Raw genomic sequence first — 26336 nt, 5'->3', positions numbered from 1 at the left:
CTTATCTTGAAAGCAGCATAAATTTTGATATGCATAGCGGTACTTTTTAAGTAAATTTCCAAAATTATAGGACTTCTTCTTTCTGGAGTTACGTCCCCACTGGGACAGAGCCTGCTTCTCAGCTTAGTGTTCTAATGAGCACTTCCACAGTTATTAACTGAGAGCTTACTATGCCAATGACCATTTTTGCATGTGTATATCGTGTGGCAGATACGAAGATACTCTATGTCCTGGGAAGTCGAGAAAATTTCCAACCCGAAAAGATCCTCGACCGATGGGATTCGAACCCACGACCCTCAGCTTGGTCTTGCTGAATAGCTGCGCGTTTACCGCTACGGCTATCTGGGCCCCTCATTATAGGACTATTATCAATAAATCTTAGAGCATTGTATCCAAACGTTTTAGAAGTTAAGGTCTTTTGAAATTTCTACAGCCCTTTCGTGGCTTCTTGAAACTGAATTGTTTTGATATGAAAATTCAGAGGAGTAATTAATTAACCCGAATAAAAACATTAAGTTTGCGTCCAAATAATTCAATGTCAAAATCCAAACAAATTTAGTGAAATAATACTTCATCTCATCAGGCATGCTGAACGGAGCTAACAAAGATCCTGTTCAGAAGTTCAAAACAAATCTTCCAGAGATCTATAAGAACAATCTGATATCCTTGGCGAGCATCTGTATGGAACCCATCATAGAGAAGATGAGAAATTTGATTCAAAAAATCTAGCAGATCAGGTTCTTTGGATGATTTCACTAAAAATCCCTAAAATTTTTCATTTACAATTTTTGACATGCCATAAAAATCCTCTATAGAGAATCGCTACCACTTCAATCACGAGAAAAACTACCAAAGATTACACCTGCAATTCCAAGGTAACGAAGAAATCCGCTATGAATCTACAAGATTTTTTCATCAATGGATAGAATCAGTTAATCAAGGTACTTCTTAGGAACTTTCTTGAATCTAGAATCCGAAGAACCAGAAAAATGTCTTACAATTATGGCGATTTTTTTTCCAAAGATCAAGTCCAATCAAGGAGTCATGTACAATTTATGTCACGCTCCAACGGTGGGAGAGGATGGAATCAAGCGAGACAAGCCTTACAAAAATTTAAAATTTTCGAGGTTCCATACAGTATGGCTCATAAAAAATGCGAAAAATATTTTAACATGAATTCAGTATAAGGGTCGCCTATTAACTACTTTAGGGGTTATGAGGGGACGGAGGGTTTGAGATTTCTTACACGCCATACACATTATTTTTGATTTTCAGACAAAAAATCTTATCATGTGAGGACTGGGCGTCTTAAAACTGACGTAATGTCCTTACATTATAATACACAAGATTTATTTTTATTATATTTGCGAGTGAATGAAATTTATGATTTACCCCTCTACCAGCAGCATCATTTTTTACCAACAAAATATTGAAATCGTCGAATTTTTTGTTTTTCGATTTTGTCTCCATTTTTTTACAACTTCTATTTTGAGATTTTGTATCAGTTTTGAACATTGGTCATCTGGTTCAAGAGATATTCCGAAATTCCTTGAGGGACTGACTCGTAGTCATAACCCTTTTTAATTTCTCAGGCTAAAGAATTTTCTCATGTTCGGTCACTCGCTTTTTAAAACATTACTTTGATGCGAGTCCGTTGTGAAAAAATGAAGCAAATTAGTGCGCCCGTTTTTTAGTAATGAGCATTAATGTATTTGGTTCCGCTCTAGCCGATCTTGAAAACTTCAAAAACTATCATTTTTTAATTGTCGGTTTTCTCAGAGACAACTTAACCGATCTTTTTGATTTTTTGAGAGAAACTCTTTCATACATGACATTGCTTAGCCCATAAAACAAAAAAAAAAAACTTAAAACAAAATGGCGTCCAAAGGAGATCTGATCTGATGAAGGAATGTTGATCTCCTAAGTTATTAAGGAATATCTTCAAAACCAAGTAACCAATGAACAATATCGACACAGACTCCAAAAATAGAAGAGTTTTTCTGAAACTGGTGAACTGGTACAAAAATATCGAAAAACAAAAAAGTTATTGCGATTCAACTATTTTTTGTGGTAAATAAAATATGCTGCCGGTAGAGGGATCAATGTAGTACAGTCGACTCTCCACAACTCGATGTTCTATTACTCGATATATTCTACAACTCGATGGAATTTTCGATCCCTTCAAATTCCCACACATCATGCTCTCCATAAGTCGATATTTCTATAACTCGATGTCTTCACTATTCGATATCACATGTGAGGGAAATTTCCCTCTATAACTCTATATCTACCTAAAAATCCTTTTTATACAGTGACAATGTCCATTTATGGTTTGAAAGTGAATAAAGTCTTTAACCAGTTAAGTAAGAGTAAAAAAACATGAAAATAAAAATTTGCATTTTCAGTAACAATAAGTGAAAAAGTTTTCAAACATAATTTTTCAAAATGCTATTGCTAATAATAATATTGCTTTCTTACAAAAGTGATCATAAATGTATTGGAAATACAGACATTTCATACTTTCATTTCTTGATTTTTTGTCTCGGTATGTTCTATAACTCGATAATTCTATAAGTCGATGATCCCTTGAAAATCGAGTTATGGAGCAGACAGTATATTCTGACATAACTTGGCTATAAAGAACAATTTTTGTCGTATTTTTTATACAAATCTAAATAATGTACTCAAGTAAAATAGTTTGATGGATTTGTTCTCTAAGAGTCAGAAAAAGCGAATGATCGTCATATACTCTGATGATAAACTTTCCACCCTAATTGTTGAAAACAATAGTGAATTTGGTATAAGTTGATGGAAGAGATCTCAGTGAACGTGTTTTTTTGGCCACAATAAAATATTTTGTCACGATCATCGTTATGGGAGCATTTGCCGTTGTTTTTTGTTAAAGTTTTATTAAAATATAAATGCAGAGATTTTTTTTAGGAAGACGGTTGTTTTTTTGGTTGGATACAACTTTGATCAGTACTAGCTCATAGATTTTTAACAGAGCCGCTTATCACACTTATATGAAGGTTCAAACACGGCTCTCCAGAATAAACTAGTGAAACCGTTGCACAATGGTCCAGATAGCAAGTTTAGGCGGACATGAACTTTTCGACGTCATTTTGTGGTTTTAGAGTATAGGTTGCTTCCCAGAAATTAGTTGTACTACAATTCGTACGAAAGGGATTTTTTTTTCTGCACTAATCGCAATAGTGTCCTATACGCCAACTTTTTTATGTTAATAGATAGCAAGTTGGTATGTTCAGCAAAGTTGTAGCATATTTTAATATAAAAAACTTTGTAGAACAAACTTTTTCTCTATTCCTTATAATTTCTGAGATAATTGACTTTTTATATGAATAAAAAATGAAGAAAATCATTTTTTCACTCATAAGTCATTGATTTACAAATTTTAGCAGCCTACTATGTTCTACAAAGTTGTTGGTACTGTTATATTCTACAGCTTTGGTGAATATACCACAGTTGTATTTCTTCTTGTTTTCTTATTGTCTTCTTCTTCTTCTTCCTGACGTAACGTCCCAAAGAAGATTTTAATTTAAAATCATGCCATATTAAAAGTCATAAATGGTAATATGTTGCAAGAGTTGAGAGGCATTCAATTTATTTATCTTGAGTCTTTGATTTATATATAGCAGTAATTATTACAGTACTTAAAGTCGTATTGAAATCAGTCATAGTAACCATGTCAAAAAAACTACAATTGCGATTGCTACTCACATCAGATCCAGTGATCTCACTGACAAATCGTCGAATCGCACAGAAGCATTCGGAATTGCACGAAGAAGCGCAAGAATTATTGAAAAAGTTTAGAAAATTATGTTTTTTAACAAATATAGTACACTCTACAAAATCTAAACAGGTGTTGATTATTTCATGCTGAATCGCGGCGGCCATGACTTTTGTATGTTTTATAGAAAAGATGACTAATTAATGTGTTTTAATTGCAAATCACCCGTCATTGAAAATAGTCTTAAAAATATATTAAACATAATATATTCACCAAATTTCACTGAAATACAGGTGTGTCAGGTAGGTTCATTTTCAAGTGCATCTTGGCCTGTAATACGGCATGATTTTAAATTAATATCTCCTACAATAAGAAAACCAGAAGAAACACAACTGTGGTATATTCACCAAAGTTGTAGAATATAATAGTACCAAAAACTTTGTAGAACATAGTAGGCTGCTAAAATTTGTAAATAAATGACTTATGAGTGAAAAAATTATTTTCTTCATTTTTTTATATAAAAAGTCAATTATCTCAGAAAGTATAAGAGATAGAGAAAAAGTTTGTTCTACAAAGTTTTTTATATTAAAATATGCTACAACTTTGCTGAACATACTAACTTGCTATCTATTAACATAAAAAAGTTGGCGTATAGGACACTGTTGCGATTAGTGCAGAAAAAAAATCCCTTTCGTACGAATTGTAGTACAACTAATTTCGAGACACTTTTGGGAAGCAACCTATACTCTAAAACCACAAAATGACGTCGAAAAGTTCATGTCCGCCTAAACTTGCTATCTGGACCACTGTGCGTTGGTGAGAACGTCAAAGACAATATGAAAGCGGGCTTATGAGGCCTTTGTTTTGATAATGTAATATGAAAAAATTAAATACCTACATTAATAAACTGAATAAATTCCATAGTTTATCACAAATTACCAATCTTTCAAGGAATCATTTGTCACTACCAATCGTTGATGATTCCTGCAGTTCTCATTTATTTTTTATAAGCTTCGATTCTCGGTTACGTGATTAGTAAAAGGTCAGCTTCCCATTTAGATAAGTAAATGGCATCATTATGAGAAACATAAATCTAGGGAGATAAATAAATAAATACTTCCACAAAATAAAATAATCAGATATCGATTAGTCCAACATTTTGTTGCAACAAATAAATTTTAGATAAGCCCCGTGTCCCTTAATTGCATCTCGAAAAGATAAATCTTCTATACAACTAGGTATAAAACATCTCTAACTGCATCACCCATGATTCATAGCGCGATTGTGAGTGCATCATAGTATCCCAACCGAGACGCTATCGATAGCTCCCAGCATCCGCAAGGTCACGTTCCCGAAGTGCATCGTGCAGGTGCATCGATTGCAACTTCCGTGGTTCCTTTTTCTAGACCCTAGACCGAGAGATGATTAATTTGCGTTCGCCGTTCTATTGAACGAATCGATTGATGGGCTCAAACAGACCCCCCTCGGCAAAGCGATCGTGTTTACCCAGAAGTTCGCCAAACATTCCATGTGACGCCATCGTTCCGTCACGGCAGGCAGGCACTCTTAAATCATCTCGTCATCTTTGTTGGTGTTATGGTAGCAGGACCCACAAACGTGACACAGTCGTTCCAGCAGTCGTGATTCATGTCATGCTTCAGTGATGATGAGAGCGTGCTACGCGCCAGGATCCGATTAGATTGATGATGGTAGCCAAATTGGCAAGCATTTAAAGAAAGGGAACACTTTGTGTTTTATCATAATCGATTTTGGCAAAAAAAAAATCAAAATGGCACTAAAAATATATTTTCTACCAGTACCGGGTACCGCCGTTGGTTTGACCACATTTAATCTGAACACTTTTTAATCTGTACCTCGCCAATTAGATTGATGGTAGCCCAATTGGCAAGCATTTAAACAATTATATATGAGCAAAAGTTTGAATAGGTTTACTAATACAAAATCTAATCAGGTCTGAAAAAAAATGTGTGTTTACAAAAAATATTAAAAAACAGCACTAAAATAATAAAAAAAATCTTTAGCTCAAAATAATCAGAAAATCCCAAAGAAAATTGAAACTGAATAAATTGAGTTGGTACTTGTACATTCGAAGTACACCGCCGAAAAAAATAAAATCAGCACTAAAAAAACAATAAGTTTCCAAAAAATAAAAATCAGCACTAAAAAAAGCAATAAATTTCTAATAGAATCAGTATGATTTTAAATGCTAAAATTTGTAATATTGTGATTCATATTTTCAGGTTTTCCTCGAAAAATTCTTGAACTCTGATTTTAATGACTTTTTCTGCGAAAAAGATATTCCTAATGTTATTTTGGAATTTGTAATTACTTATTTACATCCAATATTTGCTTTTTTGGAATTATGTAATTGGCTAATTTTAGACGAACAAGTGATGGTTATCCTTTTCATAGGGCATGATCATATTTTCCCCTAGATTGATCGAAGTAAATTCGCTGGGGGTTGGAGCTGGGCTGGCAATCGTAAGGTCAGCGTGCGAAGATAACGCGTGAGACTTTTTCGACTTGGGCTTTCACTTTTGGGCGTTCGCCCGTCGTCACTTCCACGATCTCTATCTCACTTCACGGCATGATGAATGGGCTCGAGTTCCGTTTTTGAATGGATTTCAGCGGAAAATCGCGACATTGCGGATGGAATGGAGTCGATGATGGTGGCAATTTTGGCACTCCAGCGTTTTAAGCTATTTTGCTTGACTTTGCTGTATTAATTAAATTATTAATATATTTATTGAAGAAAATCTTGAGAAGTGAAAATGCGTAATATATCTGAACTAATGTATTATCATAATATGGTGCGAAGGAAAGCCATTGCCGTTTTTAACACAGAGCTCCCCAACCGGTGATCCGCGGAGCCGTCACGACATCTTACGATGAACGCGAAACCATTGCAAATGATTGCGTCTAAATCTTGATTAAAAATTGTTTGTATACATATTAATGTAGGTTGCGAATGATTTTACCTCGTCTAATTTCAATGAGTTTTTTTTTCGATAAAATGTAACGTAAACTTGATAATACAACTCTGCAAATACTTATAATATATTTTCAATGTCAATATGCTTGCTTCCCAGCTAGACATAATCATTATAAAAAACGTTCCTTCAGGTAGGGCAAGATCCCCAGTGCACTTAATACCGGACGAAAAAATAATGGTCCAATTAGGATTGTATTTTTGAATCACACAAGCATGATCAAACACTTACATTTTTAATTGTGAGTATCATTAATTTTGGTCTTGTACCCCCAGTTTTGGACAGTTTGATTTTATATGTAAGGTAAATGTATGACAAAGAGGCTTGCTTTTGGTTAGCAGACTGCCAATGTATCTGGTGTGATATAATGGAAAAATGGTAGCGTAGGGAAACGTTTTTTTTGTTCTTCTCTGGTTCTAGCAAATGCTACGAACAAATAGATCAATTGTGATAGATTAAGAGTGGAAGATAGATGCAATTGAAAGATACAGCTAAAATTTACGAGTAAAGGGTTAGGCTAATGATTGAACCCATGATATTCTGCTTATGAAGCAGAAGCGGTAGCCATTAGGCCACCAACTCCGCCCTTCTTCTTCTTGGCATTAACGTCCTCACTGGGACAGAGCCTGCTTCTCAACTTAGCGTTCTTATGAGAGCTTCCACAGTTATTAACTGAGAGCTTACTTTGCCAAAGTTGCCATTTTCGCATTCGTATATCGTGTTGCAGGTACGATGATGCTCTATGCCCAGGTAAGTTAAGGAAACTTCCATTACGAAAAGATCTTGGACCGACCGGGAAGCCTAGACACCTTCAGCATGGCTTTGCTTTGTAGCCGCGGACTCTAACCACTCGGCTAAGGAAGGCCCCTACCAACTCCGCCCTATACGTTTCTAAACATTTTGATTACATGAACTCCCATTTCCAGGGTTCCACGAGATGTTTGTAGAAATTCAAAGGGAGTCTCAGCTCCGAAAACTTTGGGAATCCCTGCTCCAATTAATTAATTAGAGACTCGCCTCCGCATGGGGTAATGCAATTTACGATTCCCAAAATCCCACCCCATGAGTGGCGTTCCGGAGACCCCTGGCGAGAGTGTTGTTCACATGGAATAAAGCAAATTGTAAAAGCAGATCATTACTCATTCGTTTTCGTTCCGACCTTTTCCTGTCATCAAATTATTATTAGGAAAGAAAAGGGCGCCACAAATGCTAATTAGCACCGTCACCTATTACGAAGCGCAGCGCTAGTTCAACACTTTCTTTTCACACCTTACGTTTGGATCCAGGAGGCCGGTTCGTCGCGCACTGGAGGAATCCAAATTGAAATACCACCCGATAGGGTCCCAAACATACCACCCGCCGGACGACTAACTTTTAATGCCTCGATGGAAGGTGTTGAAGGTAGATATCCCTACAGTGTGGCTCATAAAAACATGCGAAAGTCTTCACATCATGTTTTTTTTGTATGAAAAGTGAAAGGTAATAATAATTCTATTCATTAATTATTTTTTTAATCTGTTTAGACTGTTTTTCATGGGGCCCAGATAGCCGTAGCGGTAAACGAGCAGCTATTTAGCAAGCTCAAGCTGAGGGTCATGAGCTGGAATCCCACTGGTTGAGGATCTTTTCGGGTTTGAAATTCTCTTGACTTCCCAGGGCAAAGAGTATCTTCGTTCTTGCCCAGGATATAAACATGCACAAATAATCAATCGTCAAATAAAGCTCTCAGATAATAACTGTGGAAGCGCTCTGAAGAACACTAAGCTGCAATGATCAAAAGCTTTTTCTAACTCATGGGCAACACAATCTTCGACTTGTTTTGCTTTAGTAGATTAACTGATTAGTAACAAAAATATGATACAAACAGTATTTTATGGGGAGGGACAAATATAGAACTATTTTATAAAATTTTCGCATTTTTCTATAGGCCACACTGTAGTTTTACGATCAGTAACACCAGCTCACAGTTGTGTAGCCAGGTGTTAATAAACACTTCCAACATCATTGTAAACCATTTTAACGCCCGACTGCAGCACGCTGCAGCAGTTTGAGGCACGCGGGAGGGAAGTGAAGAAACCACAATTGGTGCCCTCTGGCATCGGGCGAAGATCTCCTCTGCTCCTCTGTTCATGAACCGCACAGCTCAACTGCATTTCTGTCGCGGTTACCTATATGAAAACCATGTGCCGTGAAATGGATAATTTGACGGACAGAACGAGGTGTCAAAATGCAAAATGGGATTGTTCGCTTTCAAGAGGCGCTAAACGACTTGGATCATAAGAGCTAATTATAGGTCTTACGATGGGTGGGTGGGCGTTTTCGTTTCAAATATCTTACCTTTGAATAGCATTGGCAAAAAAGAAGTTTGAAAAGTTCTTCAGAGATTGGAGGGTCAATTTTGTTCTCATAGAATTCTGTAGCGAACACTTGCTGAAGGTGCCTGGGTTCAATTCCCGGTCGGGTTTGTTATTTAAATTTCCCAGGCTTCCCTGGGTATAGAGTATCATCGTGCCTTTCACACGATAAACGAATACGAAAATGAGAACTTTGGCTAGAAAGTTCCCAGATAATAATTGTGGAAGTGCTCTTAAAACACTACGCTGAGAAGCAACCCAAGCAGGAACGAATAACTCCCTAATAAAAAAATATCATGTATTATTGAGGTCTTGCAATACTTGATCCAATTATCAGTTTGGTGTTTGTAGAATATGCATGATATATTATTTGAGGTATTCTAACTCTTGTGCATCATCATTGGATTTTTTGAAAATGTTCACCGTTTTGGAGTTATTCCGGTGGGTCAAGTCGGGTAAAACTGACCCCAACATTTTCAATCAACTTTTACCCAACTTATTAGTATAATTTTGACTCCATCTCAACTTGTTTTTTTTGAATCTATGACATTTGGTCGAAAGACATTTGGTCGAATGACATTTAGTCGAATGATGTTTGGTCGAAAGTACATTTGGTCGAACGGACATTTCGTCGAATGGACATTTGGTCGAAAAGGTTTAGTTTCAACAGAAAGCATATGATATTTGGTCGAACCTACATTTCGTGTAAAGGATAGGGGTCGATTCTAAAAAGTATGGAAACAAGGTTTTACGTTTAGTCTGACTATCGTCGAGAGTAGCATTTTGTCGCTAATACAAGAGTAATTGGATATTTGAAAAAGTATCAGCCATTTTACCAACAATCTATATGCGATTAGCAAGGTTTTGTTATTCAATTTGATGGACGCTCTACCAACATATTGATCAACCTCTTGCGTCTTTGACGTTTCATGTTAGTTTTTTCTTTCAGGCATGTTCTGCGATTCGAGATAAACTGATCATAACACAGCCAACTTTTGTCGCCTCAGTCAACTCGTCTTACCCTATACATAGAATTAGCACAATTTTCATTTTTAATAATTCAAAGCTTCTACTGAAAACTCTGTTATTCATCCGAGGACATCAACACTCTAAGCGAAGTCATATATTTGCTTGAGGAATGTTATTAAGCTGGAAGTCACAGGAAGCCAATTGGCCATAACCGACACCTAACATTCACTTCGCCATAAAGGTTTACCTAGAAGCAAATTTTTCCTGCCGTTCTAATTCTGATTTCCATATTCAAATATCTTATCCACGTCCGTATGCTGCAAGATCCGGAATTCAAATAAAGTACCCGAGCACTCTCTCCGAATGCTTCTATCAGATGAAAATCAGAAGTTCATTACGGAGAACGATGTCATTCAAAAAAAAAAATAATATATAAAAAAAAACTTTATGTTCCCATCGTTGAGTAATAAATAATACATGTTGAGCACTTTTTCAAAGAATGATGATATTTTCAAAGAACAATAAATTCACTAGAGCTAAATGTTTAAGTCAATGTACAAAAAAAAACTACTTCTTAAAATTTGATTTGAATAATCATCGAAATCCAAAATTTTGGCAAAACTTCAAATTACAAAAAAAGGATGTATGAAACTTAAAAATAAGGCTACATTAAATGTCCCATTTTTCATTCAACAACATTTAATGATTCAGATTATTCAAAAGAATATGTTATCTTACCAACTTTGCAAAACTTAGAAAACAATAATCAATTTTAGCAAATGATCCTTCCATAAACCATTTGAAAATAAGCTTTTAACCAAATTTCCGTTCAACTAAGCGTCATTCGATCAAAATAAATTTTTCAAAGCAATTCGACCAAATGTCCATTCGACCAAATGTACTTTCGACCAAATGTCATTCGACCAAACGTCATACGACCAAATGCCATTCGACAAAATGTCCTAAAGCCTGTTTTTATAGTTTCGACTACGGACGTTGTGGGAGAACTAAACTAGAGACTGGTCACTTTGGCCTGGGGTATTTTTTCGGTTGTATATGGGACCTCCGTGGAATTAGCCCCAAATAGGCTAATTTTATTTCTCTTCAAAACTGACATATTTGGGTATCGAACATTACAACTTTGAAAAAGCAACTCATAACTGATCGATCAAGATCATGTTAAGGGGTTAAGGGTCACCTAGAAATAGAAGAATAGTTGACAATGTTCCCCAAGGTCGATTTTTTCCATATTGTAAAAAAAACTTGGTTCACGACTAAGTCCCAGGACCTGTCATCTGGGTAAACAAGTTGAGTAGTAGTTATATTTATACTAATAAGTCCAATGATGATCGAAAGACTAGACAACCAGGCGATTTCAATCGAACTAAAACGAAGGCAATCCGTTAAGAATTGCCGAAATGGCAGCAAATGGAACCTAAAATTTTCAATGAATTCTTGTTTTTATTAAATAGACTAAATGCCACAGGGGTTTTAGTTTTAACACTGGGGTTGTTCCTATCTGATATTTCAAAAGAGACACGGAAAATAAAATACACCCAAAATTTGAGTTTAAACCAAGAGGTGTGGCAAAATCTCAAAACTTTAAAAAATGTTTTTTGGACTTATACCAACAAAAATCATTTTTAAATCTAGTAGACATGTGTTTCTGGCTTAAACATAAGCGTTTGGTACTAAAATTGAGACATGGCTTTACAAACCTGAACTTTTTCTTGTTTTAAACCCCTTCACCGACAGCTTCATATTTTACCCACAAAAATATTTGAATCGCGATAACTTTTCTGTTTTTCGATATTTATGGGCGGGCAAGCGACTTCAAAAATTTTTTCACGAATCACAGTCTCTGCATCCTTTTCTGTACGAAGCTTTAAACTATGAAGGACATCTTCCCTCCTAGATCTTTTTTTTCTATCTTTTTTAGCCCTAGGCTAGTTCATCTCGGGACCAACGGCTTTACTTCCCTTCCGAAGGAAGTCGTCACTAAATTTTTTAGTGACTATCTCGGGGATGGGATTCGATCCCAGGTCCTCGGCGTGAGAGGCGTGTGTTCTAACCACTACACCAGGTCCGTCCCCGAAGAGAGATATTTCTTTGGACATTACTTCTGTTAATTTTTCTGTGACTCTGTCATATACACTCCCGTGCATAAGTTTGAGTTCATTCCCTAAAAAACATACAAAAGTGTTCAGTCCATATCTCTGTGACTACATGTCCAATCAAAACTCTCTAAGCCGCATTCGAAAAACAAAGAGTTATTCTTACTTCGTATGCATTTTTCTAAAACATTTTTTGATTTTTTGTATAATAAATTTTTGAAATTTTTCAAAAAACACACTGAAAAAACATAGTTAATTTCCTCAGCATTGGATCGACCAAAGTTTTAAAAGATGTCATTAGAATCATATCTTATATTCTTTGAAGTGTTTTTTCGATTTTTTTTGCGGAAAAATCTGAAAACTAGTCAAAACCAATGAAACAGTCATTCAAGTCATCGTGCAGAAGCTTGGGTTCACCCCTTAGTATGGTGTATCGTGCAAAAGTTTGAGTTCACCTGAACTTACTAGAAAAACGAAAATTCTATTACATCTCAAATCAATCATGTAAAATTATTAAAATCGGTTGAAAAATGGCAGAGATATTGACAAAAATGATTTGAGTGTGTCTCAAGTGAACCCAAACTTTTGCACGATTTGCATCATACTAAGGGGTGAACCCAAACTTTTGCACGGGAGTGTACTTTCCATTTATGGTTCTTCCGTCGACCTTTTTCCTGAGGGATTTATCTCAATGAAATCCATACTAGAATTTTATATAAATTCATCTCGGAAAATATCTTTGAGAAAAGCTATTTTCAGTATTTCTTGCAGAAATTATCTATAACACATCCTCTAGGATTCTTTTTAAAATTAACATCAACAGTTCATCAAAGATCTATTTACGAATTTCTCCACAGATTTATTAAGAAACTCCTTCTAAATAGTAATATTAAATTCCACATGAACTTAATATTACTATTTAGGGAGGGGCTCAGATAGCCGTAGCGGTAAACGCGCAGCTATTCAGCATGACCATGCTGAGGGTCGTGGGATCAAATCCCGCTGGTCGAGGGTCTTTTCGTAAAAGGAAATTTTCTCGATTCCCAGGGCATAGAGTATCTTCGTACCTGCCACACGATATACACATGCAAAAATGGTCGATCGGCAAAGAAAGCTCTCAGTTAATATCTGTGGAAGTGCTCATAAGAACACTAATCTGAGAAGCAGGCTCTGTCCCAGTTGGGACGTAACGCCAGAAAGGAGGAGGGGAGGAACTCTTTTTGGAATCCTTTTAAGTATAGTAGAAACAAAATCCTTCGATTTCTACATAAATGTTCGCAATTATGCTTCGAAAACACATCCAAGTGTATCTTCATAAATTCTACCTTTTACTTCTTTAAGGAGTTATCCTAGATTTCATCTTATATACCTCGCAGAAGCCTATGGAATCCAAGTAGAAAGTTCCTTTGAATTCTGCAGTTGGTTTTTTGGTGTTGCTATGGGAAAGTATAGTAAAACCTTAAGTAAGCATTAGATGATGTCATGGGGGACCTTCTTTAGCCGAGTGGTTAGAGTCCGCGGTTACAAAGCAAAGCCATGCTGAAGGTGTCTGGATTCGATTCCCTGTTGGTCACGGATCTTTTCGTAATGGATATTTTCTTGACTTCCCTGGGCATAGATAATCATCGTACCTACAACATGATATACGATTGCGAAAATGGCAACTTTGGCAAAGAAAGCTTAGAAGCAGGCTCTGTCCCAGTTAGGACGTTAATGCCATGAAAAAAAAATGATATCCTGAAAAAATCTCTGAAATTATTCCTGATGCATGTTTGGAGGAATTCCTGCTTGAATATTGGGAGAAGTCGTGACAAATCTTTGTATGTTTCAACAAGAATAATTCCTAGACCAACCAATACGATACGTTTTACAGATGTAATTCTTATTTAAAAACAAATATTATCACTTGATCCACTTCTGATTGAATTCTAAAAATAGTTTTTTTCGGAAGAAGCCTTGGAAGTTTCCAAATTTCAACAACATTTTCCGGGTAAATTTTAAGGAATTCCTCAAGAAATGGGATAAGAAATCCTGAAGTTACTTCGTAAATTAAATTCTTGAAAACATCTTTAAAGGAATCCCATACAATTGCCTAGGGAAATTAGTACATGAATTTACATATGATATTGATGTGCAGTACCTATAGTAATTTCTAAATTTAAAATAATCCAAGAAGAAATTCTCTGAAAAAAAAAACAAAATAAATATCTAAAATTTTCAAACAAATTACAGTTATCGAAAGTATTCTGCATACTTGTTTTTAAGAAGGCCAAAACGTTTTTTATGTCTAAATTTTAGAATAGTATAAAAAAACTATTTCAGGAAAATTACATTGAATAATTCCAAGCGCATTATCTCAGGCAACCCCTTCCTAAGGAAATGCTTATTAGAGATGTTACTTATTTAATTTCTAATTGAAAGCTTAAAAAAAATAAATCAGAATGATTACTGTAGCAATGTTTGGAAAATCTAAGTAGTGTCTGGTGGAATTATTTTGATTACTCACATTAAATTGAGTTTGATGTTAAATCTTAGAAAAAAATCAGAAACAGAAATTGTAAAATTTCAGTATGAATCTCTGAGAAGAATGAATGAGAGAAATTCTTGAAAATATACAAAAGACTTCATCTTAATCAAATACATGGCGGAATCCCTAAAATTTCTTAGTAAGCTCTTTGCAATTAGTGAAGGAATTTCTTTAAGTTTTTAAGAAACTTTTTGCAGGATTCCAAAGATGCATTCAAAAAATACTTCTCGGTATTCGCTGAAAACATTAAAAGTATTTTCAGAAATTCTGGAGTGGTTGTTCAAAACATTCCTTGAAGAACGCCAAAACTCGTCAGAGAAATCCCAGGGAATCTTATCCAATTCTTTGATGTATTATTAGAAGAATTCCAGATTCCTCTCAAGATATATTGCGAACTCGTGATAAAATCTTTGAATGATTTCTCGTAAGATCTTTGGAGAATCATGAAATTCTTCAACAAATCCTACGGCCAGGGATGAGGATAGCAAGGGCCAAGGGGGCAACGGACTTCCCCAGCCCGCCTCTGGTTACGCCCATGACAAGTTCTCAAAAAAATTGTATTCCTGGAATTTGCGTGAATATTGTTCGTTGATTACTTGGTTTCGAGGATATTTCAAAATTCAGTGGGGGACCGATATTTCCCATTTTAAACTTCTTTGGACGCCATTGACTAAACTATGTCAGGTAGTAAGGAGCTTCTCGCAAAAAATCTTAAAGATCGATTGAGCTATCGCCAAGAAAATTGGAAGTTACTGATGTTTTTTTAAGTTCCGTCGATGGGGGTGACAATGGGTCTAGGGGGTGAGATTGGGTCAAAACGGAAAATTATGATTTATGTGATATATCAGCTAATAACGCTGATATCGCTAGAAATAATTATTCATATGTTGGGGAACATATTATTACACATAATTCATCACAATATACATTCTTAGAATCAGTCATTTTTGTTTACTATATCAATAAACTTGTATGTTGAAGCTAGATAAAATTTACAGCATTAAATTTCTCCTGTGCAAAGTATAACGCATGTACTTTAACCTCTATCGTTGTATTAGTAGAAGGTTGAAAGACTTTTCATTACACTTCACAAGTATTTTCCGGAATCTAATTGATTTTTCCACGAAAATTTTATTTTTTTCGGTACGGTGTCTAAAACATTGAAAATGGGGGTGAGATTGGGTCAAGCAAGAACGATAGTAAATTAATTTGCAAGACCACTTTTTTGACATTTTACGGTGCCGGGTGTTCTCATTCCTCATTAAGATGTGTTTATTTTTCCTAAATACAGCATCTCTGAAACATCAAACAAGTCTACTTGAGGATTCTGTGCATCGAATAACAATGCAACGAATTTTGACAACTTCCCAAACCAGCAACTGTGTTTCGTGCGCAGCAACATCGTAAAATTTTATCTATTGTTTTTTTTTTATAAATTTAATTATTTATTAGTGTTTTCATATTACAGAAACACCTCACGAAAGTACGAATGAGTTGGATCGCTGAAATTCCGGTACTATGAAGTCAAAATTTGCCTGAAAAATATTGATCGAGGAATATCGCACCGAAATATAACTATTTGCGAGGGTTTAAAATAATCACTGTTTCAGTACACCTCTGGGAAAACTGAATAGGCTTTATGGCAATCGGGATGAGACTTTGAAGATAATTTGAGGGAAACAAACAAGAAAATTTATGTAAACTTGACGATAAATGTTGGGTCTCATATATTTTCTCATAGCTCTTCAAATTTTTGGTATAATCGTTCTTTTAAGTGGGTTTATCATACTTGTGACACATCTTAGATATCTTTTCGTCTTGCATCTTGCATTGTATTTCATCAATATTTTTCAGCATCTTGCATAGTATTTCATCAATATTTTTCAGCCCCCTCCCTCTATGGGGTGAGATTGGGTCATTTTTCATTCACTTGTAGTGCCGCTGTGTATGAATATTTTTCAATAATTTTTTGAACAGTTGTTAATGTACCATCAATGTACATACACACCAAATTTGAAGTTTATTGGAGCTAAATTGCGATAGTTATTCAATAAACAAATCGTACATGTGCGTTTTTGACCCATTGTCACCCCCAACGACTGGTTTAAAAATCTGTATACAGCCAGAGCGGAACCAAGTACATAAAACCTTATAACTCAAAAATGGTTAAACCAATTTGCTTCAACAGAAACTCATCAAACTAATGGTTTGAAAAACATGTAATCGAACATGAGAAATATTCTACAGTCTGAAACATTAACGTGGGTTATAGCTATGACTCGGTTCACCAAGAAATATCGGAATATCTAACGAACCAGATGACCAATTCTCGGAACATACACAAATTCTTAAAATAGAAAAGTTTTTTTAGAAGTTGTAAAAAAAACCGAGCAAGAATATAATGAACCAGAAAAGGTAGGGCGATTAAAATATTTGTTGTGGGTCTCGTGGTCTTGCGGTTAGTGTAGCCAGGCATTAAAACGCATCGTGTCAACCATTATTGCAACTTTTCGTTTCGCTTCAACCATTATTGCAACTTTTCGTCAGGAAAGTTTCTCGGCTGTGTCACTGGAGCATGCTTGTCCGCAGTCTTGTGTTAAGTTACAACGGTGTTTGAGACCAGTGGCAGAAATGTTCGCATCACGAAGCACCTTACGAGTGTAAATCAACACAAAACAAACATGACAGACTCGCGATCAGGCTTGGTTTGAGTATGTATGCACCCGCCTGCTCGGGAAGAAATAGCAAAAAGTTCGCGAACATTAACTCGCGAGTAACCGAAGAAGGTACGTTTTATTATTGTTATCACATACTAATCAATTGTATATCCATCAAATAGACAATAGACCACTACTGCCCATAACTGCATACATTCGACAAAAGTAGGCATTGAGTAGATGGGATACCGTAATTTCGGGTGAAATTGATCACTTTTCACCAGGGTTGCAAATATTTGAAGAAACAAATTGAATGTGAAAACAAAATAATATCAGTGTGGGCTTTCAAAGTTGCAATGATTCCCTCTCTCCATCTTCGTTCTCACGACGACGAGATACCAAGTTCATCTTCTCGCTTGCTTTGTTTTGGCTATCAGGGTTGTCATTTTCGATGATGATGAATGGACTGAGTTCATTCATCATTTTCATTTGGATGTTCCTTTTTGTTACATTCATCCGCAAACGTCTCAGTTCATGCGCGATGTCATTGAGTGCATCGAGCCGCTAAAGTCATAATTCGTTTTAAGAGGAAAACAACCATCATCGTTTTACAAATTTTCAAAACCAGTTTTCTCGCTAAAAATTTAATCAATGTCCATGAAAATCTATCATTGTATTGCATTTGCTATCTGTAATGCGATGATAGATTTTCATTAGGATTTATCAAAATTTGAAGGAAAAAACTGGTTTTTAATATTCGATGATTGCTGATGATTGAATGATGGATTCTTGAGCCTTAATCTAGTGAAATTTTCACGCGGAACGCCGGTCTTGTTTTGTGGAATTTTTAAAGTGTTGTGCGAAAAATGGCTTCTACTTCGAGCAGTTCGAAAAGAAAACGGTCCATGATGGAGATTGCCGCGTCCTTCATTATACGAGACGACGATAAAGCCCGCTGCAACATAGAACCGAACGGAGGATGCAATTATGTGCAGTCGAAGTATGACCCGGGAAACTTCATACGACATTTCCGCTTAAAGCACAGCGAACTCGCGAACGCCAATGGGTTGCTGAAGGATTATGTACCACCTCCTAAGAAACCTCGGGTTGTTGCAAAACGCCCCATCGCTATTGATTTGCAGCTACTGATCGAAGCGGTTGTCAGGTTGGTCACCGATCATGGATTGCCGTTGTCGTGTTTCGAGTGGGACGGCTTCCGCTTGCTGCTGGAACCTATTTGCCAAGCTGTTGGGTGCACGTTGAACAGGGAAACCGTCAAAGAACATCTGCGGATTATGTCCCAGCGAGTGAAAGAGATTTTGAAGGATGAGATGAAGGAAAAACTTATTTGCCTGAAGGTGGACTCTGCATCCTGTCACAATCGGCACATTCTTGGCGTGAATGTACAGTACGCCCATGGGGAAAAAGTAGTAATACGTACTCTCGGTAAGTGTAATATTATTAGGAAAAAAACGCAAATATTGCATCACAGATAAACAGATGTCACACATTCGTCACTGTACTGTGTCTGTGGTAGGTGATCAATCTACCAACCGCAGCGCTCTCATCGCTTTTGTTCGTGTTTGAAATTTACACACTACCGCAACCTGTTTGCCCATTGCCCAAGTACAGTAATTTTAGCATTGGGCGTACATGTTCTCCCGACTATGATTTTGATCGTGATTTATTCTAAGTGTTACGTCTTTTAGTCTGTGATTGGACATTTTATCGCAGCAGTTTTTCCAAGTGCGAAACGGGAATAAAAGTGCGCTATTGAACTGTACCGGTGTCTTCAGCGGAGTTGACATTCTTTGTAAATCAATTATGCATTGCAATTATGCAATAATGATTCAATGCAATTATGCACTTCATGACTATCTGCACAGACTATTATGTAGTGGAAAAAATGCATAATAAAAACACATACCACAATACCACATACAGCGCACAAACTTTGCATTGAATTAGGACAAGGCAGGGCAAGATGAGCACTTTAATAACAAGGAACTGTTTAAAGAACATATTTTTTATCATCCATAAAAATAAAGGGTTCAAAAAATAAATAATTTATTGAATAAAATGATTAAACGAAAAATATGTTTTCCTGCTGGCTTGAGTATGCTGCGGGCAAGAAAGGCAATACCTTAAATTTGTTAGCTATCAATGTTTGCTCCACAGACAAACAGAAGTAACACTCTAATAATTTTCATCACACAGCAGAATAGCGCCAAATTCTAATATTACCGCCACCACCGTGGTTGGCCAAATGAAGTATTTTTAGCATTGGGCATAAATGTTCACGTGACTATGTTTTGAATTGATAATTGTCTACAGTCAAACCTCCATGAGTCGATATCTGAAGGGACCACCGACTCATGGAAATGTTGAGTCGTGGAAACAAACTCCTTGTAAATCTGTTCGAGGGGACCATCATAGTAACCATGAAATTTTGTTTTTCGTATGGTTCCATGAGTCGATATCGAGTCATGGAACATCGACTCATGGAGGTTTCACTGTAGCTGTTATGCCTGTTTGTCTGTGGTTGCTCATTACTACGCGTTGCTAAAACACCATCCTTTCACTCCCAGCAAAAATAAAAAGCGTATTCAAAACTAGTATAGATTACTAAAGAAACTATATTTGTATAAACGAGCGCTAAATCGTGAGTTTAAACCACAGTCTTCAGTATAAATTTTACTTTTTATGATAGTTTTACTAAAAAGTCTCATACTTTTAAAATCATGTACGCATATTTAGCGATCTACAGCAAATTGTAAACGGTTTTCTCCGAATATTTCCATTGGTAATCTCAGAATAACATATTATGGAAATAATATGTGGGAAATAAAATCGATTTTATAACAGCAGTGTTGCCAATTTTGTTGATTGTCAATGTACTTTGAAAGGTCTGCTAAGAATAAAGCAATTGTGTGTCTATTGTGCTTTAAATCTGACGTAGGGGCTAAATAAGTAACTATATGAAGGCGTAAGTCATTTTTCATAATAATACTATATTAGCACTTCCGTCAGAACGTACTTTAAACCAAAAAATTCTACTCATATCAGTTCCCTTCAAATTTAAAATATTTTTCTCTAAAAAATATAGGGGAAAAATGATTTTATTATACCTGTAAAATTGTTGCTCCAATAATAACTTGATTTTTTTCATCAGGCTCCTGATTGATAATGCTTTCGAAGAACAAGATTTTTTTTCAAAATAAAAGACATGAATTGTCGAATTTTCCAGCCAATTTCTAACAATCATTGATTTGGATACCCTCCAAAAATCGACCGTTCTAATCGTTGTTCCATATTCGTGTGAAATTTAATTATTTTGGAGAATTTTTATTATCACAACATTGTACAATACTAGTCGAACTATGTACAGAAAACCGATTGAAATTTCAATGATAATTTAAAAAAATACAGCATGCACAAGGTGTCCACTTTATAAAATAAACAGTCCTTATTTTGCTGAATATTTTCAGCAAAAAAAAAACTTGAATCCATTCTTAACTTGGAGATATGCACATTTTTATTTTATTAGGAATGCAAGTAAAAGATAAGACACTATTATTCAACGGCTCAATTTTATGAATATAACCTGAACAGATGTAATCAAGCTAGAGCAATTGCTAAGGTTTGCTAAGCATATTTGAATTATTTCGAAAAAAAAAATCATATTTAAATGACGGGTGCTCATCTTGCCCCGACTTGTTAAAACAAGTTAAATCATGTGAAATACCGTAAAAAATTTTGATTATATTTTTCTTTACATACCGTCGATGGGGGCGAAAAATATTTATAATATATTCCAGCCAATAACGCTGATATTACTAAAGCAATAATTCATATACAAGGGAACATATGATTACGCATCATTAATCGAAATATAGACTTTTAGAAATAGCAGTTTAGAAATAGTTGTTAAGGAACTTAAATCTTATATGTCTTTCCGTCTTGTTCGCATTGTATTCCATAAATATTTTTCAGCTGTGAATGGTTTTGCAATCATATTTTCAAAATCAAGTTATTTTAATTACAATGACTCAATGTTACCCCATCTATGGGGTGATCTATTCACTTGTAGTGCCGTGGTGGATAAATATTTGTTATTAACTTTGATGCACAATTGTTAATGTACCATCAAAGAACATACACCCCAAATTTAAAGTTTATTGGAATAAAATTGCGATAATTATTCAATAAATACATAATTCGTACATATCCTTTTTTGACCCATTCTCGCCCCCAACGACGGTACTAAAAAACTCTCAAAAAGACTTGTAATGTCGGCTGATAAATTTGGTCAAAATACTGTTAGACAATCAAAGCCTTATTTTGTTCTGTCATTTGTTATGAGAATTTTTAATTTTTACACAAGTTGTGATAATTTACTAATATTTTCAAATTCTTATTATTTATATTAACTTTCACCAAGGATGGTCCTCTTTTCAACAGTGTATGGCGTTATCTATCCAAAGTTATTTAGCAATAGACATTTTCTATAGAATGCCATAGCATTTTGGACAATAATTCAATAATAAAATTAAATTCAAAACAGTATTCTCGACATAAAATTCATTATAGAAGTGCAGTGAAAAGATTTCAGCAGAAATATATTTTTTGGTTACGTTTAAAATGTATTTTACTATAAAAAAAAATAAACACACTTTATTTTAAATTGCTTGTTTATAAAACAATATTCAAAGCAGCGACATGTATTTTCATAAATTTGATTGCAGCAGTCCAGTGAACATTTTTGAGTAGAATTATGAATAGGATTGTTTACAGTGATGCAAAATTCACAGTTTTCTGTAGCTTGATCGACAGAGCAGATTTGCTTAATTGCGCTTTAACATCTTAATTTTGATATAGTAAATTATTGAAAAAGATTTCATTCCGTATACTCAGTGATATTTCAATTTACATAATAATAGCTCATCCTGAAGCAAAATTTGCCGAGGGGTGAAATAAACGCGATTTCCATACTAAATTCAAACGTGGTTTAAAAATAGTTCCAGGGCACGGAAAATTATGGAACTTTGGATTCTGGCTCAGTTTTTAACGTAGAACCAAAATATGTAAAAAAAAGAATACCCCTAAACAAGCCAAACATTGAATCCACTCAATGTTTGTTTTACTCAAAAATACTTCTCAACCTGTTTGCATGTGAATCAAATTCATAGCGATGATATCTAGCTTTTTCAGTATAAATTTACTTATACAAATCCAGTGAACATATTTGAGCAAAAATAGAAAATTTAGATTGCACTCAATATTGTTTTACTAAAACCTAGATTTTCAACCTTGCTGCCTGTAAATCAATGGAGAAGTGGATGAACTTATCATTAAATTTTCCTTCAAAACCTACCTTTGCTCTGCTATTATTTCATACAAGGTGAACCACTTCCCCTGGGCTATGTAATATCATTCGTTTGGCATGAACTTATAGAAATTCAGTGAGCATATACGGTGAGTAATAGTAATTTTTGAAAACGTTAAAAAAATATTTTACTAAAAAAAAACGAAAAAACTTATACATATTCATACTTGTTTGCACATAAATTGAATTCCAAAGCGATAACATGTACTAAATCTGGTTGTACAAGGACCGTAATTATATTTCTTTGATTATACTTAAAATTTCATTTAGCTACAAGAAAAATAAAATTTTAATACCACTCAAAATTTATTTGCTTAAATTATAAAAAACTCATTGTTTTAAACTATTCGCTAGGTAAATTCACACTTGAAGCAATGATATTATTATTTTTTTTTCGACATGAATATCATTATAGAAGTCTAGTCAATATGTTTGAGTAGAAATAGAAAATTTGGGAAACACTCAACATACCTTTTACCTTAAAAACTACTAAAAATCTTGTTATGTTAAACTGTTAATAATTCATAAATATAGTGTAGTTAGCCGTCAGAGAAACACAAGGTTTTAGTTTGTTGGCCCATAAACAAAATGCAAAGCTATATTTTTTGACAATAATTTGCTTTTAGATTTCCAGTGAACATGTTTGAAGAAAAATAAAAATTTTAGATAGAACTCAAAATTGATTTTACCAAAAAAAAAGAGCTAGAAAATATCCTATTATTTCACAATTTTTTTATTGTAAATCAAAGCTCAAAGTGATGATATGTTGTATTTGGACCTGAGTTTGATTGCATAAGACATGTATGTTTTAATTTATGATTTGCTGGCAAATAGTGCTGGCAAAAAGCCCTTTTATGTAGTTATTCAATAAAAATAAATTTTGAATGCAATCAAAAATTTCTACTCCTACCCAAACATGTTTAGTTCACTGCTATAATAAAAACTTATGGCGAAAAAACTAGATGCCATCGCTTCAAATTTTGATTTATTGATATTTAGTTTAAAAATAGGGTTTTGTAGTTTTGAAATTGAAATAAATTTGAAGAGTAAACAAAAAATATATTTCTGCCAAAACATATTCAATACACTTACTTCAGAAATTATGATTCGGTCGAAAAAATCACCAGTTATCACTTTGAATTATGCTTTATTAACAGTTTAAAAAAATGAAGTTTTCCGTAGTTTTCTAATTGAAAGATATTTTCAGCGTAAACTATTTTTGCTTAAGCATGTTCGCCGAGCTTCTACAATCAAATTCATGTACAAAGAACTACATACCACAGGGTCAAGTTTTACCACTTTCAATTTTTTGTTGTTTCTTAAGTAAAACAAATTTGAAAATTATAATTTATCACCTTAAAAATAATAAATTGTTTAATTTATGCCATAAATCCTAAACAAGTAAAACGAGGAGGTACATTTTGTTAAATAACTTTGGGTATACTATGTATATAAATAACTTTTCAAAGGATAACGATCATGAATAATATCTGATTCCAATGCTGGAAAATAAATTGAAAATCGCTTGAAAAACGACGGAGCCATGCATAGTCAAAGTTTAGTTTATTATGGACACTTTGTAGTAAGCGTAAATTTTCTCCCCTTGGTAGTTGAACTTTTCCAACCGATATTATTTTTTACAATACTTACTGCTTCTAAAGGTCTGAACAAAATGCAAAATTTACCCCTTGTGGAAATGTCAGATAGCGACGACATACTTTCAACTTTTTTTTTTGGAGCTTCACCATAGATCCATTTTTTGTTTTGCTGAAACTGTGTTTATTTTATGGGAACATAACTATTGATAACAACTTCGGGACTTAAGTACAATTGTGAGATACCTTAGGCGTTGAGGGGTGCTCATCTTGATCCGTCTTACCCTTTATTTTAAAATCAATGAAGATCCCCCCCCACCCTCTGTTACACATTATGTAACTTTATGTAACATAAAAATTTACGTATGAGTCATCAGCTGGCAAACTTCTGAAAAATCCCCCAGTCCTCCCCTCTGAAAGCTTAACGTAAACTATTGACGCATTCCAAATAGATCACATATGCACTACTAACAAAATACATACATTTTTTAGGGATGGTCGAAGTCAAACAGAGTCAGACCGCGGCATTTCTTAAAACTAAAATATTGGACACATTAGCTGAATACAACGTGCCAATTGAAAATATTTTCTCGGTAACAGTAGACAACGGGGCCAACATGGTGGCAGCTGTTAAAAAGTTACGCCAAGAATTGGAGCAAGCGTTGTTGGAGAAACTAGATGATGGAAATGAGGATTTTGAGAAGACAACAGATGAGCATGAACCGGAACGCGATATTTCCGCTGAACTGTGCGTTGAATTCCAGGAGCGCATCAATCTCGTGAGATGTGCGGTGCACACTCTGCAACTGTCGATACTGGATGTTGTGAACAAGTCCCACGAAAGCGTAAAAGGTCTAACTGAACTGGCGAGAAAATCAAAAAACATGAAGTACCAGACAAATTTTGACCACCACAATGCCACACATCCTCAAATTTGGTGCCAAACCAGATGGGGTGGAATCTTTGAAATGGTGGAGGCATTTAAAACTCAGAGGACTTTCTTCGAACAACTGGCTGCTCAGTTTCCAGAGCTTGGTACGTATCTCTTAATCTTTTCAGAAAAGCACACCATGAAAAACACATGAAAGTCTCAAATAACCATACTTGCATGACACTCTAAACGTGAAACATTTTCACTATTCACAGATCTTACCAACCATTGGAAATTCATAGACGACTACTATGAAGCATTCAAGCCTTTGTACATCTGTACCAAGAGGATGCAAGCGGAGCATGTTTCTTTGCCTGACTTTTACATGCTTTGGCTAAGGGCCATAAGCGAAGTGCGAAAGGTCACCGGTAATCAATTCGTTCCTGGCTTGCTTACTTCGCTCAATACAAGGCTAACAACCCTTCGAGGATCAAGGGCCTTCAAAATGGCTCTTTTCCTTGATCCACGATTCAACTATCGTGGATCAAAGTTTTTCTCACCTGAGGAGAAAATGGAAATTATGGTAATCTATTGTTCAAACAATCTTACTTTTCATGTTTGTTAACATACTGTTCCTATTGACTCACCATTGATTGACTAACTCAAATAAAAATGGAGCAAATTTTCAAAAGTGAAATAGTAGTCTCCGCCCTTAAAATCAACAAATTGAAAAGAAAATGAAAACAGCAGTTTTATTTGCAAAAATAAGGCTGTGCGTTTTGTTTTTTCGATTTGTTGATTTCAAGGGCAAAATGCTTTTTCATTTCATTTGCCATTTGCTCCATTTCTACTTGGGCCTTAACGATAAGTCATTGAATTAATTCATTTTTGAATCCAATCTCCAGGGGTACATCAACGAAACATGGCAGCGGATTCGCCAACTATAATCGCCAGCATCCACTTCAAGCACAAGGAACGAATCTCTGTCAGAGTCCGAACGAAATGATGATTTTGATGAGTATCTCACTGAGATGTACGGTGGCTCTGTCAATACTGATGGAGAACCCAGCGAGACGAAGTTTCTACAACAACTACAGTCACTGG

At 35.1% G+C, this 26336-nt stretch overlaps 2 protein-coding genes across 3 annotated transcripts in view; one reads left to right on the top strand and one right to left on the bottom strand.

Moving 5' to 3' along the window:
* LOC5572327 (angiopoietin-2) overlaps positions 1-26336 on the bottom strand; it is a 541823-nt gene that overhangs the window by 11178 nt on the left and 504309 nt on the right. The window lies entirely within an intron of this gene.
* On the top strand, positions 24050-25949 carry LOC110676825. Its single transcript, XM_021846147.1, has 2 exons — positions 24050-25396; positions 25508-25949. Exons 1-2 carry the CDS (start codon positions 24856-24858, stop codon positions 25855-25857), a joined length of 891 nt encoding a protein of 296 aa, XP_021701839.1. The 5' UTR covers positions 24050-24855; the 3' UTR covers positions 25858-25949.

This window comes from Aedes aegypti, chromosome 2 (assembly GCF_002204515.2).
Source record: "Aedes aegypti strain LVP_AGWG chromosome 2, AaegL5.0 Primary Assembly, whole genome shotgun sequence".
In the NCBI taxonomy this organism is placed as follows: Eukaryota; Metazoa; Arthropoda; class Insecta; order Diptera; family Culicidae; genus Aedes; species Aedes aegypti.
The sequence above is the reverse complement of the archived record's forward strand: the minus strand, read 5'-3'. Positions and strand labels throughout refer to the sequence as shown.

Excerpts from the sequence above, each read along its gene's own strand:
- LOC110676825 (XM_021846147.1), top strand. The coding sequence starts at position 24,856 with ATGGTCGAAGTCAAACAGAGTCAGACCGCGGCATTTCTTAAAACTAAA. Across the intron at positions 25,397-25,507 it reads TGCTCAGTTTCCAGAGCTTG|ATCTTACCAACCATTGGAAA; the intron begins GTACGTATCTCT and ends CACTATTCACAG.